The following is a 25785-nucleotide window of genomic DNA, read 5'->3' on the forward strand; positions in this document are numbered from 1 at the left end:
CAAACCACCCTCTGTGTGAAGAATTTGCCTCTCAGGTCCCTTTTAAATGTTGCCCTACTCATCTTAAACTTATGCCGTCTTGTTTTGGACTTTCCTACCCTCAAAAAAGACCTTGGCTGTTTGCTTTATCGTGTCCCTCACAATTTTATAAACCTATCACCCCTCAGTCTCCTTTGCTGAATTTGAAAGAAAGTCCCAGCCTATCCAGTCCCTCCTTGTAACTCAAATCTTCCAGTCCTGATAATATCCTTGTATATCTTACTGCACCCTTTATAGTTGAATAACATTCTTCCTATAACAGGCCAACCAAAATTGTGCACCACACTCCACCCAACCAAATGTTGTGCATGCAATTATTTATGAAATGCATTTCCAGCAAGTTACTTAGAATATTTTCTTTCTTGATAAAGGATAGGCTAGTGTGAAAAAACAATTTGTCTAATTCACCAAGGGCTGATGTCAGGAATTCTTCACATCTCTCTTTAGAAAGCATACATTTTAAAGTAAATCAGTCCAATTAGATCACGTGCCAATAAATGCTTTACAGTATGAATTCCTTTCAACATTGATTAATTCTTCCCTGAGGGGGAGTCAGAAGCGAAGGGAGCTGTAGGATTGAACCAGAAGGGTAGAGATACTGTTAACTTCCTGATTCTCTCTGATTAAATGTAAAGCAGGAAGGTTTAAGAACAGTCTTCTGCCCTGAGTGCCGATTAAGATGCTTACTTTGCTGCTAGTTATATTGAACAGCAGCTCACAGAGATTGCACAAATGGTTAGGGAGATCCCTGCTTGCTGTGGACTTTGGTTCATTGGAGCACCCAAAGGTGGGAATGAACGGATCTTGAGAGAGAGCCACTCTGCACTTTCATCTAGTGGAAACTTATAGTATGAAATTTAAAATACTTAGCAGAAAATGTACTCTATTTTTGAATACTTGGCAGCATGTGACATTATTAAATCTCTGAATGCTTCTATAATAAATTGAATGAGTTGAATAAATCAGTTCTTCTTCTCTGAACTAGCTTCTTAGTAAGTGTGTAATTGTTAGAGATTTGAACATTGTACTGATGGGCATGTGCCTAAGAACAATTGTTCTGATCTCATAACATGGAAATGAGCCACTGTATTTATAAACATAATGCCCAGGTTGGGTTTGAATTAACTTGACAGCTGTGTACTGAAACAGGGATCTGAACAGCAGCTGATCTGAAGGCATTTCGAACTGTTTGCAGTCATGTCCAGCCAACAAGCTGAATTACAATTAGTATAAAATTTTATTGGTTGGGGAAAATCCACATTATGCTTGGCTGTCGAATGATTTGTTTTATTATTTAATTGAGGTTCAGGATTTCAATGAAAATACTAGATTAAGCCAGTAAAAATGATACCCTTGATAATTCCTTTAAATTAAACATATTAAACTTCTAGATTAGTGATCAAGATAGCAATACAGCCTATATTTACCTTTTTGATATAGGTAATTTTGACCACTCCAGCATAGTTTTGAGCCAGCTTACATGGCAGTGGCCATTAAAGAATCAATATCCTCGTACATGCAGGATCACCCTTGATACCGGTGATGTGGAGCAATTAGAATTTTTTCAGTTCGGATCTTGGTGGAGTGGCACTGAAGTATCAGGAAATTATGGCATGGCATAAGTAATTCTGGAATTTCCATGCTATAAGAAAAGTGTAGCTGCCACATTATTATTACACAGAAGTTATCAGGAAATGCCAAGCCAAATGTATACAATGATACTAGCCCTCCACACTTCACCTGGGATTTAAAAGAGAGAATTTTTTTTCTTTAATATGCAGCAAAATGTAGGGTGTTAAACCTGTAAGAGAACAAAATGTAGGTTCTGCGTTATCATAGCTGATTTTATTTGATTCTGTATGTCCATCCAAGGTTAAGGTTGACTTAATATATTCCCTTGTGTGTCTAGATTGCATTTTATGAAGGTTTGTTTTCTTCACTGTTGCAATATATTTGGATGATCATAAAAAATGATCTTGCTTAACTGTAACTTGATTAAGAAGGCTGTGGAAAAGATGACTGCCATTAGATCTGTGATTTCTGTCCTGGAGGTTTGTGAAGGCATTTACACAATTTTGGGTACATTTTGTGACAAATGAATCAGTCAATTCATCACAAAAATAACATCTTTTGATCAAATTCTGAAACATTCCAAGATAACCTTAAACTGATTTGCTTGAACACTGTTAACACTAGATGTCCCCATACTTGGTGTGAGCACACTGACATGATGCATTTCTCCAGTATTATTTTTGGGTTAAAAACAGATAAGAACTATTGGTTTTGCCAACATCATTAAAGAGGAAAACAAGTTGATGTTGCTGAGTATTTCTAGTATTTTCTGTTTTTATTTCGAGCATCCACACTATTTAGCTTGTATTTTTGGTCTATGATTAAATCTCACCTATAGTTGGAAATATTAGTTATTAGTTAATAGCATAGAAACTGAATGTTTGGTAGGGCACGTAACCAATTTTCCAATGTTTTTTCCATTTGCCCCATTACCTGTAGAACCTGTTTGTGGGCTGCCTGCAGTCTTGTACTTCCAGGTCAGTTGTTGAGTCTTGCCAGTACCTTTGCCTGTAATTTTCACTGTGACCCCCACCCCTAAGCCCCTTTTTCTGGCATCATCCCTCACCCCAATGCCTCCCATTCAAGTATTCATCCACTTCCCTTTTGAAGGGGAGCTGCTTTCACCATCCTTTCAGGAAACACATTCAGATCATCATAACTTACCACATAAATGTAACTACCCTCTTGTTCTTTTCTGGCTCTTTTGTGTGTTCTGCGTTCCCTACTTACTAACCCTGTTGCTGCTGGAAATAATTTATTCTTCTTTATTTTGTTGGCACAGACAGATTTTGGGAATTCCTTTATAGTGCCCATAGTCAGTATGTTTATATGAAATGAATGTGTGTTTTCTTACCAACAGAGTGATGATCCCAATTAAATAATTCCATCAGCCAGTTTTTTTTGAGTAAATAAAAAGGCTATTTACTCTCACACTCTTAACTCAGATGTTTGAAGTGCAATGTGCCTCATGCTTTCACAGTGATTAAATGCAAATGATTGTAACGCAATACGAAGACAAATTGATTTTCCTCAGCCAGTGCTGTCACAGGCTTATAGTGTCATAAATGTCTTGATGCTTTAGTTAAAGTGAAAAACTTGTAAAACAGGGAATTCTTAGTGAGGTGCAAAGCTTCTTATTGTCAGATTTCCATGGGGTTGGTACTCCAGTGAATGCCAAATTGAAACAAGTTGTGGGGAGTCCTTCTCCGGCTTTCAAGTTATTAATGTTTATTCCCTTGACTGATTAGATGACTTGCAGCTGAATTAATGGCTTTCTGAAGAATAGCTTCTTGCTACTTTAAAAGTTGTCCCTTTCCCAACTAACATGGGTGGTTATAATGATTTAGACATCCTGTGTTTATGATTTTGTACCTTCAGAGTTTGAGACAGCTACTTTGTTTGTATTTGAAAGACCCATTCAGTTGATATTGCTCAGAGGACACAGTTTAAAAATAAGGGGTAGGCCATTTAGAACAGAGTTGAGGAGAAACTTCTTCACCCACAGAGTGGTGGATATATGGAATGCTGTGCCCCAGAAGGCAGTGGAAGCCAACTCTCTGGATACTTTCAAGAAAGAGATGGAAAGAGCTCTTAAAGATAGTGGAATCAAGGGTTATGGGGATGAGGCAGGAACAGGATACTGATTGATTGTGGATGATCAGCCATGAGCATAATGAATGGTGGTGCTGGCTCGAAGGGCTGAATGGCCTATTCCAGCACCTATTGACTATTGTCTATTTAAAAATATATGAACAAGGACAAGAGTAGGCCACTTGGCTCTTGGAACCAGTCCACTGCGTTCAATAAAGTCGCAGCCAATCCAACCTCAACCTCAACTGTGCATTCCTGCATATCTCCAATAATCTCGTAATCCTTTGAATACAGGCCTAGTCCATCTAGCCTTTGCTTCAGCAATCTACTCAGTCAGATATTAGTCCAGTAAGCCTTCTATGAACTGCTATTAACACATTTGACAGGTACTTCGCACAGTACTCCTGATGTGGTCTCATTAATACCCTGTATAACTGAAGCATAACCTCCCTACTGTTGCATTCAATTAGAGTCAAAGAATCATGTAGCACAGAAACATCCTGAGGCCCAACTTGTCCACGCCACCCATGTCTCCCAAACTGAATTAGTCCCATGTGCCTGTATTTGGCCCATATCCCTCTAAGCCTTTTCTATCCACGTACCTATCCAAATGTAATTTAAATGTTGTAATTTTACCTGCCTCTACTACTACTTCTGGCAGCTTGTTCCACATAAGCACCACCCTCTGTGTGGAAAAAGTAGACAATTACATTCTGAGATAGTAGGAACTGCCGATGCTGGCGTCTGAGATAACAAAGTGTAGAGCTGGATAAACACAGCAGCATCAGAGGAGCAGGAGAGCTGAAGTTTCTAGTCTGGACCCTTCAGAAATGGGGGAGGGAACAGGGACTCTGAAGTAAATAGAGAGAGGGAGAGACAATGATGGAAGGTGAATAGATGAGTAAATAGGTGAAGAGAAGACGGACAGGCCAAGGAGGCAGGGATGGAGCCAGGAAAGGTGAGTGTAGATAGGGAATTGAGATGGCGGTTGATTAGTTGGCAGGAAGGGGCAGGTAGGTGTGAGGAACGATCGACAGGTCAAGGAAGTGGGGATGAGGCTAGTAAGTAGGTGGTGGGAGCGGGGGTTGGTCAGTAAGGTGGCAGGAATGGATAGATGGGAGAAAAGAGGGACAGGACAAGGAGGAAGAGATGACCTGGGTTGGCCTTTGGATGAAGTTGGGGGTAGGAGATTTTGAAGCTTCTGAAGCCCACATTCAGACCTTTGGACTGCAGGGTTCTCAAGTGAAATTTGAGATGCTGTTCCTGCAGCCTTCGGGTGGCATTGTTCTGACACTGGAGGAGGCCTAGGATGGACATGTCGTTCAAGGAATGGAAGTGGGAGTTGAAGTGGTTTGCGACTGGGAGGTGCAGTCATTTGTCACGAACTGAGCTTGGGTGCTCTACAGAGTGGCCTTCAAGTACCCGCTTGGTTTCCCCAAATTACATTCTGTTGGTTTTCCTGATTATTTGCTCAACCAGTATACTAGCCTTTTATGATTCATCCACTAGGACACCTAGATCCGTCATAGAACTCTGCAACCTCTCACTATTTAGATGGCATGCTTTTTTTTTATTCTTTCTGGCCAAATGGACAATTTCACATTTTCTCACATTATGCTCCATTTGCCAGATCTTTGCCCACTCATTGAACCTGTCTGTCTGTATCTATTTGTAGATTCCTTACATCCTCTTAACAAATTATTATCCTTTTGTGCCATCAGCATATATAACTACTATATCTTTGGTCCTTTCATCCAAATTAATTATATAAATTGTAGAATTGAGGCCCTTGTACTGACCCCTGTGGCATGACATCCTGCCAACCTGAAAAAGACCCATCTATTCCTACTCAGATAGCAACAGTTGCAGATGCTGGAGTCAGAGATAACACAGTTTGGAGCTAGAAGAACACAGCAGGCCAGGCAGCATCAGAGGAGTAGGAAAGTTGACGTTTTGGGTTGAGACCCTTCTTCAGAAGTGGGCGATGGGGAAGGGAGCTGGGAAGTAAATAGAGAGAGGAGGGGTGGGACTGGCAAAGGTAGGTGGGATGGTGGTAGGTGAATGAAGGTGGGGAGTGGTCGGGATGGATGGGGCACATTGGGGGAGAAGATGGATTGTTTGTGTCAGGTCACGGAGGTGGGGATGAGAGGGAGTGTTGGTCATAGGATGAGGCCAGGGAGGTGGGGAGATTTTGAAACTTGTAAAATCCATGTTTAGGCCATCGGACTGTAGACTTCCGAGGTGGAATATGAGGTGTTGAGGCTGGTGTCATTGTGACACTGGAGAAGGCTCAGGGTGGACATGTCATCATCCAGTAAGTGGGCAGGGGAGTTAAAATGGTTAGTGACTGGAAGGTGATATTGTTTGTTGCGTGTAGAGAACAGGTGCTGTATGAAACCATGTCCGAGACTACGCCTTGTTCCTACTCTCTGCTATACTCTGTTAGCAAATCTATCTTCTGTCCATGCCAATATGTTACCATCAACAAAAAAGGGGTTTTATTTCTGCAGTTACCTTTGATATGGCACCTTTTATCAAATGCCTTCTGAAAATGTACATAGAATAATTCCACTGGTTTTCCCTTGTTCATAGCACAAATTATTGCTTTAAGAACTCTAATAAATTAGTTTAGCAAGAGTTCTGTTTCATATAGCCATGTTGGCACTGCTTGATTACCTTGAACTTATCCAAGTGCCCTGTAATAAAGTGTTTACTAATAGCTTCTGACACTTTTCCTATGACAAATGTTAAGCTAACTGCCTGTCTTTTTGAATAAAGGAGTTTTAATAGCTATTTCCAATCTAAAGAAACTTCCCTGAATCCAGTGAGTTTTGGAAAATTAGAAACAATACATTAATCAACTTAGTAACTAATTCTTTTAAGACCCTAGGATGAAATCCACCATGACCTGGGGACTTGTCGATTTGCAATTTTAGCAGTATACTCCAATGACTTCCCTTGTAACTGTACCAAGACTTACTTTGTTGACTCTATTCTTTTTAAATACCTGAAGAAATTTGTTTTCGGCTAACTTTCTTATACTCCTGATATTTCCCTCCTGATTAATCTTTTAGTATTTATATGCTTTTTTTCGTATTCTGTGTAATCGTTTGACCTGCCACTAATCTTTGTATTTTATTTGAATGTGGTACCATCTTTAGAACTTCTTGTGTTTGTTGGAATGTATCTATTTTGTGCTCTCTGGAATATCCCCTTAAATGTTTTCCATTGTACCTTTATTATGTTATGCGTTTATCTGAATTTCCAGTTCATTTTATCTAGCTCTGGTTCCACAGCCTCATAATTGCCATTATTTAAATTTAAGATAGTAGTCATGGACCCACACTTCTCTCCCGAAAACAGCATGTAAGATTCAATCATTTGCCTGTTTTGCTATCTTCTGTAATAAGTCTCAGATAACTGCCCCCAGCCATTGAACTGAAGGTTACCTTTCCTTGAAACATTTGACAAAGTCACTGCAAATAGAGAGTAGAATCAATGATCTTTCATTAAATGAGCAAAATCATTACACCAAATACAACAGTAGGAATGGAATGTAACTTTTCATTGGGAATGCAAGTCACAGAAAGCTATCATAGTACTCTGCTTAATCTAAAAAAATCATTTTATTCGAGTCCATGGCTATTTGGATATTAGTATACAGTTATGTCAGGGTGTTCCCAATTTAGAGAATTTTGATTTTCACTATCAGTGATTATATTAGAATTATGAAGTATAGAACAGCAAAATTGGTCATTCAGACCAATTGGTCTCTATGAGTGATTATGTTGTGCACAACCTTAATCTGTGTGACCCATTGAATTGATTTTATGACCATTTGACGTTCTAGAAGTGCAATGGCATTCAACAGCATTATGATACCCTACACTGTAGTGTCCAACAGTTCCTTTTTCCTGAATAATTTAGCAAACTGCTGTAAACATTTAGCTTACTTTCAATTTTAAATTGATAGTGTGAATGAGAAATTTAACACCAATGAATTCTTCTTTTATGTGCATTCAGATTGCACCATTCACCACAGCTACTGATTTAAAATTTATGATTTAATGAACCAGGAGATACATGTATTAACATGAATGTAATTTGTTTAACACTTTAGTTACAGTTCCCCGCACAGTTTTTATCATTTGCTTCTTTTCCAGGAGCGGATCAGCTTTAGCACAGTTGTATGGGACGTCAGCTACTCTGGAGCACCATCATTTCAACCATGCTGTAATGATACTGCAGAGTGAGGTAAGCACAGCAGTAGCACTGACTGTAGGCAAAAATGAAGGAAAAAAGGCCACTATTTGCAAATGCGGTATGAAGTGCAGAAAGAGTATCAGTTTTTAATAAACATGGTTGCTGAACTGCAAAATATCACGGTTTGTAAATTATAGATTTATGCATTTATAGCATGAGAATTTATAGTTTGGTAATTATTAAGCCTAACTTTAATATCAAATAGATATGCATGACTGCCTACTCTATGCAAAACCCTAGGAAGGCTTGAGTTTTATTACAAATGAAAGTTTATGCTTACGAGGATTCTTTAACAGGAATCAAGTTGATTAGTGCCACACAATTGGTTTGTTATCCAATAATTTATGCCATCACATTTTTTAGGAAAGCACAGTGTCAGATGAATTGCTTTCCCCATATACCAGTAATCTTTATTCATGTATGAAACAGTGATACAAGTTCTAAGCCATTACTTCTTACAAGTAGTGATTTAAACAGATATCTTTATTATTGAAATCTATGTGCAAATTTAGCTGGTAAGAAGAGCATTCATTCTCACAGAACTTTACTTCCATCATTGCAGTGATGGCCAATTTCCATCCTTGCTGGAATTTTCAAGAAAGACTGATTAAACAATTTTTAAAAACCTATTATTTGGGATCAGCTCGGTGCTCCCCAAAAACCCAAGCATGGCGAGATCTTTAAATTAAAATTGTGGAATGGCTGATCATTTTCAACAGTTTATTGAATTTATGTAATGAGCATGTCAGCACCTAACAAATTAGAAATTTGCAGTGTCATCAAGTAATGTGGATGTGAATTCCTCTTCATTTATTAGCTATGTGTAACTGGAACTGCAATACTTTATTCCCAATCTTATTGATCATGTGCAAATTTACCTAGTGGCACAATCTTCACAGCACCCCCCCGCCCCCCGCTTCCCCAACCACCACCACCACCACCATCCCCAAACAATGTAAACATTGGGAAGAATATTGGGAGTATCATATTACATCAGAACTGAGGAGCTTTCTGCTGTCGCGAAGCAAAATATCCCATTATATTATGAACATTAAACAAGATAGTAGTATATATTTTTCAGAAAATAAAGCACATGGAAGTAGTAAGGGATAGCAGAATGATGCCACAGGTAATAATAGAGCAGCAGCAGAAGTAGTCAGTAATTATTTAGGATAATAAAATGTGAGGCTGGATGGACACAGCAGGCCCAGCAGCATCTCGGGAGCACAAAAGCTGACGTTTCGGGCCTAGACCCTTCATCAGAGAGGGGGATGGGGTGAGGATTCTGGAATAAATAGGGAGAGAGGGGGAGGCGGACTGAAGATGGAGAGAAAAGAAGCTGAAGAGATTACAAGAGAGGTTTTGGTTTCTGATTGGGGAGATAGAACAAGTAAACTTGGCATTGAATGTTGAGATGATCAATGAAGTAAATCCATTTAAAATAAAAGTGAAGATGTATTTAATATACAACAGATTCAAAGAGGATAAATCTCCGAGTCTGAATTGATTAACTCCTCATATTTTAGAAGAATCTAGGCAAGAGATAGCAGAACAGTTGCTGCACATATTAATAACTTGCTAGAAAATGTTGTAAGGTCATTACTGGATAGCTAATGGCAGTTGCTGTATGTGAGAAGGGGACAAGATACGACTCAAGAAATACAAAATCATCAGTTTAACATTGGTGATAGAAGTAACAATGGAATCATTATTAAAGGAGAAAATAAAGAACACCTCAAGACAAGAAATACAATAATCAACAGTCAGCCTGGTTTTCCAAAAGGAAAATCTTGCAAGACTATTTTTTTGAATTTTTGAGGAGTACCAATGAGAGTGGACAATGATAATGCAGCAAATGTAATTGATAGATTTCAAAATATTGTTGATAAGGTGACCAAAAACGAACCACAAATAATATTAGAATGTTAAGCCAGTAGACAAGAGAGTGAATGGATTGAGTGATAGCAAGAACTGCCGATGCTGGAGTTAGAGACAACACAGTGTGAAGCTAGAGGAACATAGCAGGCCAGGCAGCATCTGAGGACCCTGACCCGAAACATCCACTTTCCTGCTCCTGTGATGCTGCCTGGCCTGTTGTGTTCCTCGAGCTCCACACTGCATTCTGTGAATGGATTGCCAGCTTCAAGACAGAAAATAGATCTAGGATAAATCAGGGTGGCAGATGGCAGGAAGTGGGGTTCCCCTGGACCAGTACTGGGACCATTGCTGTTTACTATTTACACTGACAACTTGTACTTTGGAGTTAAATTTGTAAGTACCTTAAGTTGAGAGTTATGAGATGAAGGAAGTGGAGAGGAGGTGATGCATAAACAACAGGGAAAATGACTACAAGAAATTATAGGAGAACATTTATCAACTTGCAGAAGGGACAAATAACTGCAAAACTAATTTTAACACAATCAATATGAGGTATTCTGGTAGAAAAAATAGAGCAGTCACTTCTAACTTGGAATGGGGAAGCATTCAATGAAGGAAATAAGGGATCTCAGTAAATCAAACAATAAATGTTGCACTGCAGCTCTTATTGTTGATATGCAACAACATTCAGGTTCAGGCTGATAAGTGGGGAAAAAATATTCCTGTCACAGAAGTGCATAAAATGACCACCTCCAACAAGAGAGAACCTAACTGAGTGACACTGAATTGCATTACTACTGCTGACTCCCCCACTATCAACATCCTGGAAGTTGTCATTGATCAGAAGCTAAACTTTACCAGCCAAAGAAATATAGTGGTTACCAGGGCAGGTCAGATGCTAGGAGTTTTGCGATAAGTAGCTCAAATCCTGACTCCTCATAGCGTATCTGCCATTGAGAGTTTGATAGGATATTCTGCACTTGCTACATACGTGCAACTTCAATAATACTAAATTTGCTGAACATCGTTCAGACAAAGCAGTCTGCTTGATTGGCAACTCATCCATCATCTTCAACATACACTGTCTCCATCATCAATGTTCAGTGAAAGCAGTCTGTACCATCTTCTCTGTAGATCCTCAATAGTACCCTCAAAATCTTTAATCTCTACCACTTGGAGATGAACAGCAGTAGATGTATGAGAAGTACACCACCTGCAAGTTCCCATCCAAACCATACACTATCTTAACTTGGAACTGCATCATTATTTTTTCACTGTCACTGTGTCCAGATCCTGGAAATCCCTCCCTAAAAGCATTGTGGGTGTACCAACACAACAAGGTTTGCAGTGGTCCAAGAACCAGCTCACCACCAAATTCTCAGGTTCAGTTAGGGATGGACTATAAATGCTGGCCGAGCCAGTGATCCCCACATTAAGTGAACAAATAAACAGAAGTTTAGCAAGATCATGAAAAAGCAAACAAAGCATTGGGCTTTATTTCTGGAGATATAGAATTGCAAAGTAAGGAACAAAAACATAAATTGCTGTAGAAACTCACCAGGTCTAGCAGCATCTGTGAGAAGAAAGCAGAGTTAACGTTAGCACCAACTCTGCTTTCGCTGCACAGCCGCTGCCAGACCGGTTGAATTCCTTCTGCAATTTCTGTTTTTGTTTCAGGTCTTCAGCATCCGTAGTTCTTTTATATTATTTAATGCAAGATAGGGAAGTTATGCTTCACCTGTATCGAACCTTGCTTAGCGCACACTTTTGAGTACTGTATGCAGTTCTGAATGCCATATTATAAAAAGGATATAGAGCCACTGGAGGGCATATAGATAAGATTTATCAGAAATATGTAACTATACATATCAGAAAAGGATTAACAGTCTCAGCCTCCACTTTTCCTTCTCATATATCCTATGTAATCCTGTATCGCCTCTCTCACTGTGTTTACTCAGTTTAGTTTTGTGCGATTCAAAAGGATGACAATTCAAGAGACTTCCAACTATTACAGCTCTTTCCCATGGTATGGACTGTTCTGTCCTTATAAAAATAATGCAGAGTGACATTTGTCTTTAGTTAACATAATGTGGTAAAAATCCACAGTGTCAGCAAAAGAGATTTGATGAGAAGTGCATGCACCAAGCAATTTGATTCCATCTGAGGCTTTTAATGAAGTGAATGCAGTAGGATGTAAGTGAAAGTTAATTATCATTGAAGGCCGGTAGTGTAAAGGACATTGCTTTGCTTCTGCACATTGATGGTAAGCAATTCAAACACTTAACACTATTTGAGTGAGGTCACAATTGCTGGCAGACATTCTTAGCACAGTACATTCTTGGCCCATTTTGCATTGCTTGACCTGATAAGGTCATTAAACATTTTCAGCCATGGCTTGTGGCATTAGAATTAACACATTCTCCTTTTTATTACTTTGATGTGAATTAATTTTACTGAAAATCTAACCCTTCAAGGTTCTATATATAAATTGGGAAAAACTGTGGCAATTGGATCCCCCTGCAAGCCAGCATGAAATCAAGGATATTGGACAAAAAAATACAGATCCAAGTATTACTTAAATAGTGAAAATCCAGGAGTAATTGGAAATTGGAATTTGGCAACACAGTCGTAGGTATACAGGGAATACAGTAGAGGACTGAGGACGCATCTTTGGGGGGCTCCAGTGTTAAGTCTTAATGTGGAGAAGGTGCAGTTACCTATTTTCATTGATTACGGTGAGTTTACATAAAATAGAATGGCATTTGCCAGAGCAGATGGTTGGGTGACAATTTGATTTTGATTTTTAGCATTTTTGAAAGCTATCAATATGCTCAATGAATGGAATTATTTTCTACCGGTAGATTATCTGCGACAAAGGAATATATCTTTAAATCAGAACTGGGTCATGCAGCAAGAAATTGGGGAATGTTTCTTCATTCAATTTTCTCTTTTGTCCCAGAAAGCTAATTTCGCCCACTTTTTATAGTTATCTACAGAATTACATACTACAAGCATATACCTCCCAACTGATCAACCAAAGTATGAAGCTGTTTATTTGTAGGGTCTCAAATGAAAGCACAGCTAATACCCATTACCAGAAAACAATTTAAATACAATTAAAGTACAATGAACACTGTATGGAACAAAAATATTGTTCGATATCCCTATTTAGAAATCAGGGAATTGCCATTTAGAGCGGAGATGCCTCAACATTTCTCTCAGAGGATTGTGAATATTTGAAACTCTTCATGAAAAGATGGTGGAAGCAGGGACATAGAGCTGTACAGCACGGAAGGAGACTGTTTGGTCCAACTTGTCCATGCTGATCATAGATAAACTCTCATTCCCTGACCGGGAATCAAACCTGGGCCACAGCAGTGAGAGTGCCAAATCCTAACCACTAGACCACCAGGGAAAGTAGTAAATCATGATTCCCCAGCCAGAAAACTTGCATGTTTTTAAGAATGACATAGATAAATTTTCATTGTAGTAGGAAATGAAATATAGTATCGCGGGTTAGTGAGGTTATAGATTTGAGGTTAGTATCTTATTAAAATGATTGTATTAAAAGTCAGAACAGGCTCAAGGGGCTGGATGGTCTAGACCTGCATCTAAAGCATACGTTTCCATGCTTTCCTGGTGCACATTTATACCTTTTTCCGGTAGTAAAGGGTCACTCACAAGCTTTACTAAGTTAAAAAAGTGCAAATTTATTACTTGCTAACCCTGAGAAAAATAATAAACATGCAGCATCACATTGCGTGCTTTTGTGCCTCTGACATAGGACTTCATCCACAGATACATAGTTAAAAGCGCTGGTGTCTTGTACAAATGGAAGATAAAAGAATATAACATTGAAGGTCCTTTGGGTGTCCTTAATGTATAGGTGTTTAACCTGAGAGCACTCTTGGTTAGTTGAGTTCTAGTCAATAGCAAATATTCATTCCACCTTGTTTGAATTCAGAGGTGCCAAGTCCATCTCCTCTGCTTCTGCTATGGAGAGAGCACCTTCAAATAGTTTGTGTATTCGATTTGCCATATTTGTGTCCAGGCTCAGTACCTGTAGAATTTATTTCATCTCTATCATGTGGTGATTTTCTGTGTTTCAATGATATCCATGATGATGCAAATCAGGTAGGAAGTGAAGACATTTTCCTGCTTCCTAGTTTGGAGTTGACTGGCTTCATTGCCTTTGGATAAAATGTTAATCTCAGTTCAGGTCTGTCCTTTGTGTGATCTGTCTTGGTATCATGAATCCAGACCAAATTGTGTGGATCAGATGAATCCAGTATCCAAGTTAAGTCTGTGTTTTGGCCCTCTATTAAAACTATTTCAGTCTGTGAATATTCCTGATATTAAATCAGATAATAGAATTCATAAATCAGTCTTCCGTGTTTTATATCCTTGTGACAGGGCTTGCTTGGCCTAATCTTGTTCTGTCACTCCTAGTTTGTTAAATCCTGCAGCAATACATTATTTTCTGCTCCCATGGATTAATTACAGTTGAACAACAACTTGATTTATATAGCGCCTTTGATGTAAAAAAAATTATAAGACTCTTCAGAGGCACGATCAAAAATATGGAAAACTAGTTGAAAAACAAATAATTAGTACCCCAAAGCCTTGCAAAGATGCCCCTTTCCATTATGGCGGCCTATAATAGCTATGATAACATGTTAAATTTATGCAACTGCATTTCAGGTTGAAAGTATTTTAATAAAGTGAATCTTTTAAGAATGCATTTGAAGAAACTCTGATACCAGTGCAAAGTTGCCATGGGCCATGTGTAGTCATATGGCAAAATATTGCAAGTGTCACTCAAAATTAAACATCGTCCATGAAGAACCGTAGACCTCCCTCACTATTAGCAAGAGAGATTTGGTTATATAGCTCGAGTGGCATCTCTCAACGAATAGAGTGAGCTAAGGAAGGAGTTTTCCACAAACTACTGGAGATGATTCAGGGATTGAACTTGTTTTTGGTGTTATTCAGCTCTGCGTTTTGGCTATTCGGTTAACTGAACTAATCCACCCAATTGCAACAAACAGTATGAGAAACAATACACTGTACAATCAATTACAAGTCTGTTGGATGATGAGGTCAGTTTAGTTCTTCCTGACTGGTTTCCAGATTTTCTGAGTATCTGCCACAACCATTCAACCCCAGCTGAACATTGTTTTTTAGTCTATTCTTCCAGCAAGATGACCTAGCAGGATCTTACAGCAGCATTATGCCTTGACCACTAGGCCCAAGCTCTGAGTACACAATTGACAGTGAAGTCAAGGTTGACTTGTTTACAGACAACGATAAACTACAACTACAGCAGGTTACCATGCTGATTGTGTTCTCTCAAAAAAAACACAAATAGAAATGAATATAGTATTGTGACCTTTGATTATATTAGTCAATATATTTCAATTGTTTGTACCAATCCTGTAAATGCTAATGTCTTATTTACATGAGTACGTTTGGGACCAAGGAGAGAGAATGCAATGGCTCACATCTTGTCTTTGTTCCCTAAAATGCAAATGTGTTCAGTCAACGACTGCTTTACATTCACATAAAAGAGAAAAAAAATTATCCAGAATAATTAATGAACCCTGAGGCAATTGAACATTTCCAAACACAGGCCCAATAGAAAGCAGTTTTCATCATTCGTGTATTGTAAGCTATTCAGTGAAAGAAGATTAAAATATAAATCAGCTTCAATCTTCCATATCCATAGGGAACAACATGAAACAGATCTGTGAGGAATTTTTAATAAATAATAATCCTCAAACTCAATTTTTTCATACTAGCAATTTAATGTCCAAATACCCGGCCCAGAGACACTGTTAGTGTTTTTTGCTTTTTAATATTTTGAATTCTTAGAAAAATAACATACAAGAGTCTTGTAAAGTTTTGCAGTTTATTAAACAAAATGAAGATGGTAAAAGAAAAGTGACAAGGGCATTCTGGCAAATGAATTTGTACCACATTGTGGGACAAAATGATCAGCCAAATTCAGATGTACTCCTGGAGACATTAGTGAGAATTCCAGTATATTGGGTGGGCACCTTACTTAACTGGAACAAGCAAATATAGATGCTTATTAGTTATCAATTGGACTTGGGAGTGTTTTTTTATTCTGCCAAGCAACCTGTGGGTTAGTTTGGGTTGCAGAGCTGTGGACAGTCTGGTGGGCAGTCTGAACTGGCAACAGCAACATGCTTGTTATTTCTGTGTCCACAGAAATGAAATGTTTAAACATGATTTTTCTGATTGGCTGTTTTCACTTGCGGGACTTGAGCATTGCTGTTCATTTGACACCCATCCCTAGTTGCCCTCAAGTAGGTGATTGTGAGCTGCCTTTATGAATCACTGCAACCTGTGTGTTGTAGCTCCACCCAATGCCATTAGGGAAGGAGTTTCAGGATTTTGACCCAATGACACTGAAGAAACGGAGATACATTTCCAAGTCTGGATGGTGAGTGGCTTGGCTGGGCGCATGAAGGTGGTAGTGTTCCAGTGCATCTGCTGTCATTGGCCTTCTAGTTAGAAATGAATCATGGGTTCAGAAGGTGATGTCTAGAGATCTTTGGTGAATTTCTGCACTGCATCTTGGAAGCAGTAGCAGCAATGTGTACTGAGTGTCAGTGGTGGAGAGAGTGGATGTTTGAGAATGTGGTGCCAGTCAAGCCATGTCTTGGATGGTGTCAAATTCTTGAGTGTTGTTGGATTTGCACTCATCCAGGCAAGTAGGGAGTATTCCATCTAACTGCTGACCTGTGCCTTGCAGATGATGGACAGGCTTTGGGGAGTCAGGACGTGAATTACTCAGTGCGGTATTTCTAGCCTCTGACCTGCTGTTGTAACAGTTGTATTTATATGTCAAGTCCAGTTGAGTTTCTGGCTAATGGTGACTCCCTAGATTGTTAATAGTGGCGGAAGTCAGTGGTAGAAACACCATTTGAATGCCAAGACGTAGTGTTTAGAAGGCTACTGCAAAGATACTGGGATAGGAACTCATCTCACAGATGAGGGCTCCTTGCTTGCTCTAAATAGGTGCTTACTGCATTCTGGCTGAACCTTGCCTTTTTGTGCATTGAGCCCACAGCCAAATCTTAAAGACTTAGAATGCTTCTGTGTTGTCTTGCTGTTCAGCACAGAAGCAAAGCCGGGCCCTTTCTTGTGGTTATCAGCACTCATCAGTCAAGGGTGTTGACAGCACAGTCGCCTCAGACCTACAGCATGTGCTGATAACTACATGACAAACTGCAAGTGCATGAACCATATGTTTCAGTCAAGGTGACTGTTGTCAGTCAGAAGGTTCTGGAACACTCACTAAAGGGCAACAACTGCTCACAGTCCAGGGACTTGAACATGGCCAGTCATCCTCTTTAGACAGCTATTGTCAGGCACTCTATCTCATGAAGTCCAGGGAGTGGGCCGTGATCAGCCTGGCAGATCCAGTGCGAACATTCAGAGAATTCATGGATCATCAGCTGGGAATCTGTATGAACAACATTCCAGGAGAACAGACTCAATGGAAAAGGAGGTTCTGTCCTATTATGTGCCAGGGGTACCTAAGAGTCAAAGAAGTTGATCCTGTGGCCAAGGCTAAGTACGAGCATTTCTAATAGGACAAAATCTAAGATTTCTCTAGGGATATGACGCAGACTACCATGTCTGCATATAAAGGAGAGTATTTTTTTCTCGAATGGGATGGAAAGGGTATGTGAGAATGGAATAGTTATTTTAATAGGAGATTCCAATGAGCAAAATGTATTCTGGAGGAAAATCTAGTTTAGAACAAGAGAGGATAGGGATGGGCAAAGAACTGGCCATCCACTATAAACCCATCTGCTTCTCATTCTTCATAGATTTCAAAGAAAATCAAACAAAGCCTCCAGTGAGAGCTATTGCTGCTACTTTGCCATGATCAACACCAGTTCATGTAATGCACAACTGCTTCCTGACAATACGTCAAGCATCCTGGGGCACAGCAAGCACTCTGGGAAACATGAATACTCAAAACCAGAAATTGGGTTTATAATATTATAACAATCAATGCAAACCAAATGAATTTAGAGTTGCTTCACAACACTTGAGTAGAAAGTTAAATGAAACACACTTAAGGATATGCTGAACACTGAGCATACATGCACTACTAAAACAATTTACTCTGATACATTGAACATAAATAGGTTTCTAAACAATTAGGTATCAACTAAGCGGGAAAGTTAGTGTCTCTAAAACTTGCAAGGAGAAGAGAAAGGAGATCATTGAAATATAGGAAAATGTAGAAATATGATAATAGATTGAGCAGAGAGGGTAAAAGAGGTACAATTGCAGAATTTAACCGTCACAGTAAAAAGAAATCCTTGAACTTCAAAAACAAGAGGAAAGTTACAGATAAATCAAAAACTTCAGATGAGGACAAAGGAATAATGGTAAATATTCTGAAGGATGCCTTGCTGTCCCAAGTATTTGCAAAGAAAACACAAGTAAAATCAATGAGTGTGATGTAAATGAGATCAAATCTCAGGCAGATTAAAAGACCTCAAGTCAAGTGACAGCTCAAAGGCAGCTTTCAGTTAAAACCAAAAGAATTGCGGATGCTGTAAATCAGGAATAAAAACAAAGTTGCTGAAAAAGCTCAGCAGGTCTGACGGTATCTATGGAGGAGAAAACAGAGTTAACATTTCGGGACCAGTGGCCCTTCCTCAGAACTGATGGTGGCTGGGAAAACATCAGTTTATTTGCAAAAAAAGGGAGGGGGGGTGGGGTAGGGAGTAAACGAAATGATATGGCCCAAGGAGAGAGAAAGACAGTTGGACAGACAAATGAGTTGCTAATGATCAGGCTGGGAGGGTGAATAGTTGTCAATGGGGAGTGTTAGTGAGTAACAACAAGGGGTGCAGTGTGTAGTGGCAGGCTATGTGGTAACATGGCCTGGTGTGTGGGGTGGGGGGCTGGGACATGGGAGAGTTTAGGCTCTAAAATCATTGAACTCAGTATTGAGCCTGGAGGGCTATAGGGTCTATTTTACAATAGACCAACATGCTTCAAAAGTTGGCCCAAATAGACATGGGTAAACAATAAAGATCATTCATCTTGTATCAATTTTATTAGGGTGCACAGAATAGATGATCAGTTTTAACAATGTCTTGCATTTATGTAAGCACTTCTAATGTAGAAAAATGCCCCAGACCACTTTGAACAGGTATAAGAGAGAAAGCCACACTGAGTAAATAAGAGAAATATTAGGAACAGTGGTCAAAAATTTGTGATAAATTGTGGGTCTTAATGGTTGCAAAGGAGAAGGAGCTGGGGACACAGTAAAGTTTAGGGAGAGTATTCAGAAATGTGAAACATGACCATCAAAGACAAAGTGAATGAGAGAGATGCACAAGAAGCCAGCGCCAGACAGCAAGAAGTTCAGTGGAGGGAGCTGTTTGACTGGAAGAGGTTACATATATTAGTATGGAGGATAAGGTCAAAAAAATGATTGAAATTCAAGGCTGTAAATGTTAGATTTGATGAGCATTTCAGAGGCAAGCAATGTTACAGCATTGGAAATGAGTTGTTTGTTACAACAGAGATTATGTGGAATGAGAAACTCAATTTAACGTTAGGTAGGAGTGATTTGAGATGATTGGTACAATAATAATTCAATCTGCAGCAGTCAGCATGGATTCACAAGGCAAGATGTCTTGGCAAACAGTAATGGCAGAATTTTATAAAGAGCAGAGTGATGTGGGCTGCTGTGAGATGTGTGACTCATAAAGCAACAAGTGGCAAAGCTCATTTCAACATCATCATCATCTCACTCATTTTTTTTTAATGCTTTTCACAAGCAGCAGGGCTAAATTCTCACCAAGCAGCAGCAGGACTCTAGTTGACACTAATGATTGTTTGTTGAATACATTGTTAATAACATAACGTGCCTCATTCATATTCACACTCCCATCTTGCCAAACTCAACAAGATGGACGCTAGAAAAACTAGACAAGAAAACCAAAGTGTGTACCTGAAGGATTCAGCTCACCCCTCTGGCTGCACCCGAACCACAGCCCTGGGCACAATACATGGGCCCCACCCACGTTCATACCATCTCCATGGACATGGACATATGTCACCCCATCATGATCATCATCTTCTCATTTCTCATATACACTGACAATGCATTCTTGAAACACAGACTTGCGTTGGAGGGCACACCGACAGCTTCCATTGAAAGGCCTCAGTGGGGACACTTTGCATACTAGAAGAGGTAAGCAGCATATAAGGGATGTTCACTTGTCCTTTTAGTATTTTCTCCCTAACAGCCTATTTGCTTGCGCACAGCAACCCCACATTGCTGTGCCAATTAGCATAGGCACAAAAACAAACAACCTGTCTTGCTGCTAAGCAATCCTCAGTTTTAGGAATGTACATCTTGTTTTTGGCAGTATGCCACATCAGTCTGTGGCCTGTTCCATGTGCCAGGAGTTTATGCGGCAAACACACTACATGTAGGCAGCTAGCCATGTATCCAGCTGTAAGGGTTATAATCCTCAGTGATCCTCACCGTAATCATCCTCGGTGTCAGGGGTCCCAACATTGGGCCTTGGTCTGTGCTTTTGCAGTCCAGGGACTGAATCCATTGGCTCTGTAGCAGTAAGTCGGTGGTTGAGGGCTCGTGCAGTTGGGGAGACATGTAGGGAGCAGCCAGGGTTCTGGGTATATGTTGCCTCGGCTGGCTGGTCATGTTGGTTGAGGGGAGTGGTCCAGAGTAAATCCATCAGGTTCACCCTCAGAAATTGTGTGCAAGTGGTGTGGAATGACTGAGAATGATAAGGGTGTTAAGGAGAGAGTTGCAGTGGAATGAAGAGTGGTTCTTGGTCATTTGGTGGGACATGCATCCCACAGGAGTGATCACAGTCTTCTCCTGTGAGAGGTGGGCTGAGGAACCTTGTATCAGGCACACCTTCATCTCCCTGCCCTTATATGGGCAGTCATTTCCTCTAGTGAGAAAAAGTGGCAGAGATTGAGTGAGATTCTGCCTGTTAGTGCTGGAGCATGTGGGGAATAGATAGTGAGATGCTTCGAGAGATTGAGGGTCATAGATTGGAGGGTATGATGAGAGAGTGTGAACTTGGTGAGAGAGTGATGCCAGATGTTGCAGACAATAATGATAGCTATGTAGCAAGGGTCTTGATGGGAGTTGGGTGTAATAACAGAGAGACAGTACGTGTGAAGTGGCAGAGAGATGAGTGTGGTACTTACGCTGTTGAAGCAGAAAAGGTTATTGACCTTCTTTCCTTGCCCATGGCTGTTCCTTGTGCTGTGAAGTCTGCAATGACAAAGGTGGGGACCTCAGACCAGGCTGGCAAAGCCTTCCCTGCCTATCCTCTGGGAAAAGGACAGCACTCCTTTGTGCCACCCTATCCTGCAGGATCTCCTGCTCCCTGTCACAGCATCTCAGTACCATCTTCTACAACACCTTCTGACTCTGTTTGTGACTGAGTTCATTTGGAAAGCCTGTACTTAGAATCATATAGAATCTCTATGGTGCAAAACAGGCTATTAAGCCCATCAAGTCCTCACTGACCCTCTGAAGAGCATCCCACCTAGACACACCCCATACTTCCCATGGCTATCCCACCTAGCCTGTACATCCTTGGACATTATGAGCAATTTAGCATGGCCAATGCACCTACCCTGCACACCTTTGAACCATGGTAAGAAACCCACGCAGACATGGGGAGAATATGCAGATTCCACACAGACTGTCACCCGAGGGTGGAATCGAACCCTGGTCCCTCTCATTCTGAGGCAGCAGTGCTAACCACTGAGCCGCTGTGCCACACTTGTCCAAGTGCACAGTGGCATGTTTAAAGATGGTGCAGGCACAAAGAAAGCCAGTGTTTCAGCAGGTATCGCTGAGCAGCATATTGTTGTGCAAACCAGACATTAGAGCCACCATAGAGGCAGGATAAGAAAGTTAGGAGACTGGTTTTATATAACTGTGAGAGAACGTGATCGATCCAGTGATGGGAAACTCAGACTTAGCCAAAAAAGACCTAAGATTCATAGGTCTTTAACTTTTTCAAGCAAGTAACATTTCAAGCCGACTGTAGAAAATGTCATAATAAGTTGAATTAAATTTATGAGGCATTTGACAAAGTTCTGCATACTAGGCTTTAATATTAAATTCAAAATGTTAATTATTACAGCAAATCCTAAGGAAAAACAAAACAAAGAGAAAGGATAGAAAATAATAAGGGTGAGATTTTAATGGAGGTGGTGGGAAGGATATGTGGGAAACTTCCTGACTCAACAGACCTATCTCCTTTAGAAAAATGCCAGGTCTCCTCCATACTTTAATTTTGGGGATGAGCAGGAGGATGGGATTCAGGCTTGCTATCACTGTTGGATGTTCAGAGATGGCCACAGAAGAAGGCATATGTCCTAACTCTGATTAGAAGGCCATAAGAAATAGGTAGAAAAATAGACCTTTAGCCCTGCAAGCCTGCTTCACCATTCAGTAGGATCATGGCTGATCCAGTATTCCTCACATCCACTTCCTGCCCTTTCCCCATTATCCTAGATTTCCCTACTGATCAAGAATCTATCTGTTTCAGCCTTAAATGCACACAAGGACTATGGCCACTTAGCTGTCTATGGCAAAGTCTAACCCTCGAGAGAAGAAATTCCTATTCATGTCAGTCTTGAATTGGTACCCTTTGGTTCTGAGACTTTGTCCTCTGGCCCTGGACTCTCCCATAATGGGAAACGTTTGCTCATCATTCACCCTGTCAAGTCCCTTAAGAATCCTATGTGTTTCAAAGAGATCACCTCATTGTTCTAAACCCCAGTGGTAGAATCACAATCTGTTTAGTCTTTGCTCCAAAGACAATCCATACATTGTGGGGATCATCCCGATGAATGAATGTTTTGTGAACTGCTTCTATTGAAATGATATTTTTCCTTAAATGAGGGGAGCCAAACTGCTCACAAAACGTCAGAATAAAAACCAAACGTTTGCCCTGGTAGTTTATTTTCTGTCTTTAATACCTTTTTTAGACCTCATTTGCTATATTCTGAATTTATCCCAGACTTAGGGGTGATCACTCTGTTTTTTTTTCTCCTATGTGCTTTTTCTTTAAACTTTATCCTCTCCTTAACTTCCTTGGTTGGCATTGGATTCTCATGCTCTTAGAATCTTTCCTCCTTCCTGGGATGTATTTTTCCTATAACCGTGAATTGCCTCCTAAAATGTCTGCTACTGCTTGCTTACAGTCATTCCCACCAATCTCTGCGCCCAGTTAATTCTAGTCAATTGTATCCTTATTTCATTGTAATTTCTTTTACTTGTGTTAAATGTGGCTGTTTCTGATCCAGGTTTCTCACTGTCAGACTGAACATTAAATTCCATCATGGTGTTATGATCACTGCTCTACAGGGGATTTTTTAGTCTGGGCTTCTATGTATCCTGTTAATAAATTCCTTATAAACGATGAAATAAAAAGAAACAAGCAAAAAGCATCTCTTCCCTTCTGTACTGAATTCCTGCACTGCTCTAAAATCCTGGATCTATACGCTCACTGTGTCTCACACTGGATGTGACCTCTCCCTATGAGCCTTCCCTCTCATAAATAGAGCTGAAGTGAGCTGAGATGACTGACATTAGTTAAACTTCAAAAATAATTAACACCGATTGAAGACCTGTTCAGGCTTCAGGTGATTGACTGATAACTGTACCTCAGTCAGCTACCTTTTTAATCTTTTAAACAAAGACTAGTGAATTTTAAAAATGGAAAAGGAAAAGAAAGATTTACCTGTTCTATTCCCATGCTGCTCCTAAATACCTGAACTACATACTCTTTTAGACTGTGCCTCATTCCAGATGTGATCTCTCCTTCCTGACATGTGAGACTGCCTGTAGTTCTCTGAATCATTAGTCTAGTTATAATATAGACTATTAGGTCCTCCAATCTTAATCCTTCAATTCTGCACTCGCCCTCTGTGTCATTTTCATGAACCCTTGAATTCCCCATGCCTCTTCATTACCACCTTCTAAGCATCGAGGGGACCAGACCACTGGAGCCATCTAATGACGAAAAAAAATCAAACTTCTAACAATCTAAGTGAGCTCTCGCTCCTTACACTTGAAATTTGAAAGAAAAATCTCATTCACTGAGCCCAAACAGCAAAACTAAATTTCCCTAAATAATCATTATATTGTAAAAGCAGAAACTTTTGTTCACTAACCAGGTCAAAGGTATAATTTAATATCCTCTTTAGAACTGACAAACATAATATGAACACGGCTCCCTGTTGAGATAAGTGGCTTTGGAGTTTTTGAAACTCAGCTAAGCATATGCCATAGGAATAATTGTAATAAGGATTCTTGAGAAATATCAATACTGAAACCTATTAAAACTGTAGGAAAAGATGGCTAATGTTATTTCTAAGCTACACTCAATGATCTGTCAATCAGTATACTCTGGCAGTGGGTGCCTGCTTTTTCACTTTAATTGAAAGCTGCAATCTGTTCTGTTCTTAGATTTTTAAAGGCCTGTGGGTTTAAATCATTTTCGGTCCCATCATTCCAACAAATGTTAGGAATACACTAGACAAGCATTTGTGCCTCCTCCATAAAATCTCAGCCCTCGTACTGTACTTTAGTCCCTTGGAACAGCCCAAAATGAAACTGTTAGGACCCAGTGCCAATTTCACATGGCCTAGAATATGTGGTTTTCTCACCCGTCCAATTCATTCCCATCCTCCTCCTACCTTCTAGCATAAATATGAATCACCCATAGTAAATATCTGTTTTAAACATTCTTACAAGGGTTGTATAAGACTCGTGAATATATTGAATGAGGTCCTGAGGCGTAGTGATAATGGGAACTGCAGATGCTGGAGAATCCGAGATAACAAAGTGTGAAGCTGGATGAACACAGCAGGTCAAGCAGCATCTTAACACTGTTATACTGAGGCTTAGTGTTGGGATCATAACAACTTCTAACTTGTGCAAGAAGCTGAATTCAGAAACTCAATTCAAATTGGCCAAATTGGTACACCCTGACAAACAATGGAGTGCTGTGGGATTGAGGGAAGCAGTTTAGAAGTCACAGAATCAATTGAATGCAAACTGGAGGTACCAGGGCAGATGACATTTAATGCAGGCAGTTGTAAAGTACATGTATCACTTTGCCTTTTATTCTTACCCGTGTAAAAGATTTTGGAATTTCCAAAGATCAATGTGAAAATGATCTTGTTTTAAAGGCTGAATATGTATAACCATTAACGTGTTACAGAAATCAATAAAACCAACAGAATGTTAAACTAAAATAAAACAAAGAACTGCAGATCTGAAACAAAAGTAGAAATTGCTGGAGAAATTCAGCAGATCTGGCAGCATCTATGGAGAGAAAGCTGACTTATCGTTTTGAGTACAGTGACCCATTTTCAGTTGTTTTGAAGTATATGGGCAAACGGCTCCGTTGCCACACCACATCTGGATTGCTTTATCTGACCCTGGTTCCCAAGGGCGAAGGAACACAGGCATGCATTTGCAACAGTCAAGAGGATGCTGATCTTTGCTGTAAAGGGAAAACTTATAGAAATGTGCACATTTCAGCCTGGAAATTATATTCGAAGGGAGAAGGAGAAGGCGATTAAACTGACTGATTCATGTGGAAGGAAACTTGATAGTATTTCTTTGTTGCTGCAACATTCTATACTTCTATACAAGTGTCCGGTTCAGAGGTGCACCATTGTGTGTGTGATATGTTGTGCTTTCACATTCAATTTAAAGATCTTGGATTACATAATCAACTGCTATATTAAAACAACACTGTGTGATTTATTTTTGCCAAGATTTAGACTCAATGGATTGACACATAGCCCTGTTTATTTATGAAAAGCATGTTTATAAGTAGTCAGTGAATAAAGAAATCCCTGCTAGCT

The 25785-nt window shown here is 39.8% G+C and overlaps 1 protein-coding gene and 1 non-coding gene across 5 annotated transcripts in view; one reads left to right on the forward strand and one right to left on the reverse strand.

Annotated features, from left to right (window-relative positions):
• Positions 1-25785, forward strand: part of pde11al (phosphodiesterase 11a, like) — a 282715-nt gene that overhangs the window by 210177 nt on the left and 46753 nt on the right. For all 4 annotated transcript variants that reach the window (XR_009447140.1, XM_059654047.1, XM_059654050.1 and 1 more), the window contains exon 14: positions 7866-7956. Coding sequence is in view for 3 of the 4 variants with exons in the window: in XM_059654047.1 (XP_059510030.1) it covers positions 7866-7956 (91 nt within the window). In the remaining variant the exon portion in view is untranslated. The remainder of the gene's footprint in view (positions 1-7865; positions 7957-25785) is intronic.
• On the reverse strand, positions 13187-13258 carry trnae-cuc (transfer RNA glutamic acid (anticodon CUC)). The gene has a single exon. It is a non-coding gene; the product is annotated as a tRNA-Glu (tRNA).

The sequence above is a fragment of the Stegostoma tigrinum genome, chromosome 2 (assembly GCF_030684315.1).
Source record: "Stegostoma tigrinum isolate sSteTig4 chromosome 2, sSteTig4.hap1, whole genome shotgun sequence".
NCBI classification, from domain to species: domain Eukaryota; kingdom Metazoa; phylum Chordata; class Chondrichthyes; order Orectolobiformes; family Stegostomatidae; genus Stegostoma; species Stegostoma tigrinum.